Source organism: Ciona intestinalis, unplaced genomic scaffold, assembly GCF_000224145.3.
Source record: "Ciona intestinalis unplaced genomic scaffold, KH HT000804.1, whole genome shotgun sequence".
Taxonomy (NCBI): Eukaryota; Metazoa; Chordata; class Ascidiacea; order Phlebobranchia; family Cionidae; genus Ciona; species Ciona intestinalis.
In genome coordinates, this window is record NW_004191125.1 from 785 (window position 1) to 4926 (window position 4142).

Genomic DNA, 4142 nt, shown 5'->3' on the forward strand with positions numbered 1-4142 from the left:
GATATCAATACAATATGTCTATGATGTTGTGTTTGTTGATGATACCAAATACAACTCTATACTGAGACATTAATATATTTGTGTCCGGCGCCGTGGCATAGTAGTTAGCATGCCTGTCTGTAACCCAGGGGTAATGGGTTCAAGGCTCGACGCTGCTATTATTGTGGGCAGATGTATCCTTGGGCAAGACACTTTAACAACAATTGCTTCAACCCGGTGGTCACTAATTGGTTATCCGAATTAACAGCCATACATAAAAAAAATCCCAAAAAAATAAAAAATAATTACCCACAACGTAACATACTTGGTAACTCGTAAGCTGGCAGGAGGTGCTAAACCCGTGTGATAACGACTGTCGAGGATAAAGTAAGTTACATTCATTCATTCAATATATGTTGCTATCAACACCTAAGTGCAGGGGTCTGTGTTTTATGCTTGGCACTGCTACCAATATAGGGGTGTGTGTCTTTGTTCAAGGTTCAACAATTCTTTAACAGGCAGCTGTAACTACACATTGGAGTTAAGGATATTCTTTTTATTATATGTGGTTTTTATTCAAGCAAAAATAACAGAATTGTGCAAAATAGAAAGAAATGGAAGTTTGTACAAGATTAAGTGCTAGTGCAGAATCCCCCACCATGTTTTATACTAACTTCTAATAAATTGCCTTCTTTCAATTTTACTATGACTTGTTGGTAGGATCTACACTAGTACCCAAAATCGCAATAAATTAAACAGGAAAATGAACTACTGTTGGTTTAACAATAATTTGTACAAATAAATGAAAAACAAACAATGCTGCAAAAAATAGTTCAATTGGAAAATAAAGCGCAAGTCATAATTTGTCCAGAAGTATTGTTGCATCATAATTGAAACCATTACTCAGCAAAATCCACATGTGCGTCGGCATTTTTCTCGCATAAATGATGACATGGCAGGATTTGAACAATAACTGACGTATAGTTTGCAAGCTACTGCTGAGTCAGCGCTGTCCTGGCAGTTTGTTATTTCTATGGAAATTTTTTTATGTTTTTTTAGAAAATTTTTTTTTTAACAAAATCTGGGGTCACATTGTTCAAATGCAGTTCTACTCATAGTTGTCAAACATAGGGAACCTCATTAACTTCTTAAGCTTCAAACTGTTAGAACATGGTATCACCCCTGTTTTAAAAGTTACGTCACTCCACACGTCCCTTAAGTTATTCAGACAACCCATAAAACAGGAATAACAACGTATGTTTCCTGCACTCAATATTATGTTAAAACATACTAACATGTACCTCCATTATTCAATTGGCAACACGAACTTGCACAGTTAGTTGCCATGTAAGATGGGAAGGACCGACACTTATCCAACTTTGATTCGCAATCGGTGTGGGCGTCTACAAGTCCTTTGCATGGGTTGTATTGGCGGGGACCTGTGGTGTAGTGTGGAGGTTGTTGATGTGAAATAAAACATATTTGTCATAAAAGGGTAATGCTGTTGTTATAACACGGGTGTTCTGTTTCATACACCTCGTGCCCACTTACAAGTTACCACATATGTAACTTATTTATCCTCGCATGACGGGAAAACGACAGTCGTTATAACACAGGTGTTATGTGTCATACACCTCGTGCCCACTTACAAGTTACCCCATAGGTAACTTATTTATCCTCGCATGGCGGGAAAACGACAGTCGTCGTAACACAGGTGTTATGTTTCATACACCTCATGCCTGCTTACAAGTTACCACGTATGTAACTTTGTGAGTAATTATTTTTTATGTATGGCTGACAATTTAAACAACCTATTAATGGGTTGGCCCATGGACACATATGCCCACATAGGTGGCAGTGTTGGGCCAAGGGCAAGGTTCTGAACTAACCACTGTCATTTAAACTCTCAGGTGTGCTTCACAGATGACCTCACCCTTATAAAACCCAAAACTACTTTAGGCCCCAGGTAAATATGTTGTTGTGTATAATATATAACATCACTTATATTTAAATCTTCAGATACAGAAGGAAAGATCATGTTTTATAGTTAATACAACAACGAAAAGAAATTAGCAACAAAACAACAGTCGATATACACACGCTGGAGGTAAAACTACTTGAAAAAAGTATCAGATAAAACATGGCTGCCCCCACTTTACGATATATATATAACTTACATAACCCTGTAGAGTCGTTCCCCATCTGTGTTCGTATCCAACCCTCATAATGTACAACGTTAACGTAGACACCATAATATCTGGCTAACCCACAACCTCGGCCAAATGACGTCACACCAGATAAATACCAATCGCATGAGTCAGCACGTTGGCATGCCAACGGTCCTCCTGAGTCACCTTTTAAAAAATTTATGAAATTACAAAGGAGATGTCATTAATTTAAATTGTTGGTCAAAACCAAAAATGATAATGTATCTTACACAACAGACAAAACTTTGGTTTCAATCAAATTATTGTTATTTTTTTGCACCAAAAAAACGTTTTGGAAGTAGAAATTACTATATTGAATACCATAAGTAAGGGTATACGACAAACAAAGTAACCTGAGATTTGGGTTAAAGTTGACCATCACAATAATATATATAGCAACCAACATACCATTACATGCGTCCTTCCCTCCAGCTTCATACCCAGCGCACATCATCATGTTTCCATCGATGACATGAACGCCTCTATAAGCTGCCACGCATCTGGTCGTATTGACAATGGGGACGTCAACTTCTTGCAGAGTTTGTGAAGAATCAAACCCGGTGTTCTCTGTGGTTGATTTGGGTTAGTATTAATGCATATAATGTGTTATGTTTTATAAGTCCTCTGTAAAGAGGGTTTTTGTTGTTGCATTGTTTAGTAAGTATTCTTATCTATATGGGTGAGGTTTCATTAACATTAAGTTGACATATTATCGGAAGTTGTAATATTCGATTACAAATTATTGTATAATATGGGTGAAGTAAGCCACGAAACATTGGGATTTAGATCGGAGTTGACCATTACCCCAACATTGTATATGCACATTCTATTCTATATGGGTGAGGTCCTACAGTGACGCACACCATGGGACCCGGGATTTAGACCAGAGTTGGCCCATTACCCCAACATTGTAAATGAACATTCTATTCTATATTGGTGAGGTCCTACAGTGAGGCATGCCATAGAACCTGGGATTTAGGTCAAAGTTGTCTATTACCCCAACATTGTATATGCACATTCTATATGGGTGAGATCCTACAGTGAGGCATGCCATGGGAGATTTAGACCGGAGTTGGCCCATTGCCTGTTATATATATGTAGGGTTCAAGAAAGTGGCAACTTTGACATTGTATTAGCATTCCACATTATTAGTTATTACTGTGTATTCTATATGGGTGATGCACACCTGGGATGAAGGTATAGTAATAGTACTCATCACCCATTAGGGTGTAGATTGTAGTATCTTGGGTCTCATGTAATGGTAGGAACAAGTCCATACCAAAAATGGTACCCACATATTAAATCCCACAATAATGTTATAACCCCTCACCCACCCACCTGTTCGACCGAACCCCGTCACCCAGCACTTATCCCCGGGGTTAGGTGTTTCCCCACAAGGGAGACAAATAGGGGTGATGATGTCATTAAACAAAACCGGGCGACTCAGCTTTATTAATGCAATGTCGTTCAAATACTCAGCGGTGAAACCGGGGTGTACTATGATCTGAAAGTATTGTGGGAATATTATAAAAAAGGATGATGATTCCATTAAAATAAGAGACTAACGATTTCATTAAGGCAAAACGTATATGCATATAATTTGAATGACCTAATATTTGTCTGTTACGCTGTCGTGGCACCAGATCCTGAATGTAGGTGATTTATTTTAATGTAGATACTAGATATTGTCATTTAGATACATTCATTCATTTATTTAACACATTAAAACTAAAATCTGTTGAACTGTTTTTCAGAATACAGAACAGAGCATTCAAGGGAATTCCCCTAAACAGCGACCAACCGTTTCAATCTCTCTTCGTTGCCTCCTAGTGGTATCGAGATGTGTAAGATGAGAACTCCTGGTGGTCCCGGAGGTAAACAGAAGACCGGAGTAAGATACAGATCTGTAAGAGGTGGCTGGGTTATATGTTGTATATAAGTATAAGTTGTGTATGG

At 38.1% G+C, this 4142-nt stretch overlaps 1 protein-coding gene and 1 long non-coding RNA gene across 2 annotated transcripts; one reads left to right on the top strand and one right to left on the bottom strand.

Annotated features, from left to right (window-relative positions):
- Positions 1-500: 500 nt before the first annotated feature.
- LOC100176307 (testisin-like) lies at positions 501-4090 on the bottom strand (the record flags this gene model as incomplete). The annotated part of the gene is made up of 6 exons (XM_002122904.5): positions 501-1010; positions 1281-1418; positions 2157-2333; positions 2595-2753; positions 3525-3690; positions 3988-4090. Coding segments are annotated over 6 exons (871 nt in total), but the record flags the coding sequence as incomplete, so codon positions are not given.
- On the top strand, positions 1777-2039 carry LOC113475530. Its single transcript, XR_003397275.1, has 2 exons — positions 1777-1945; positions 1999-2039. It is a non-coding gene; the product is annotated as an uncharacterized LOC113475530 (long non-coding RNA).
- Positions 4091-4142: the final 52 nt, after the last annotated feature.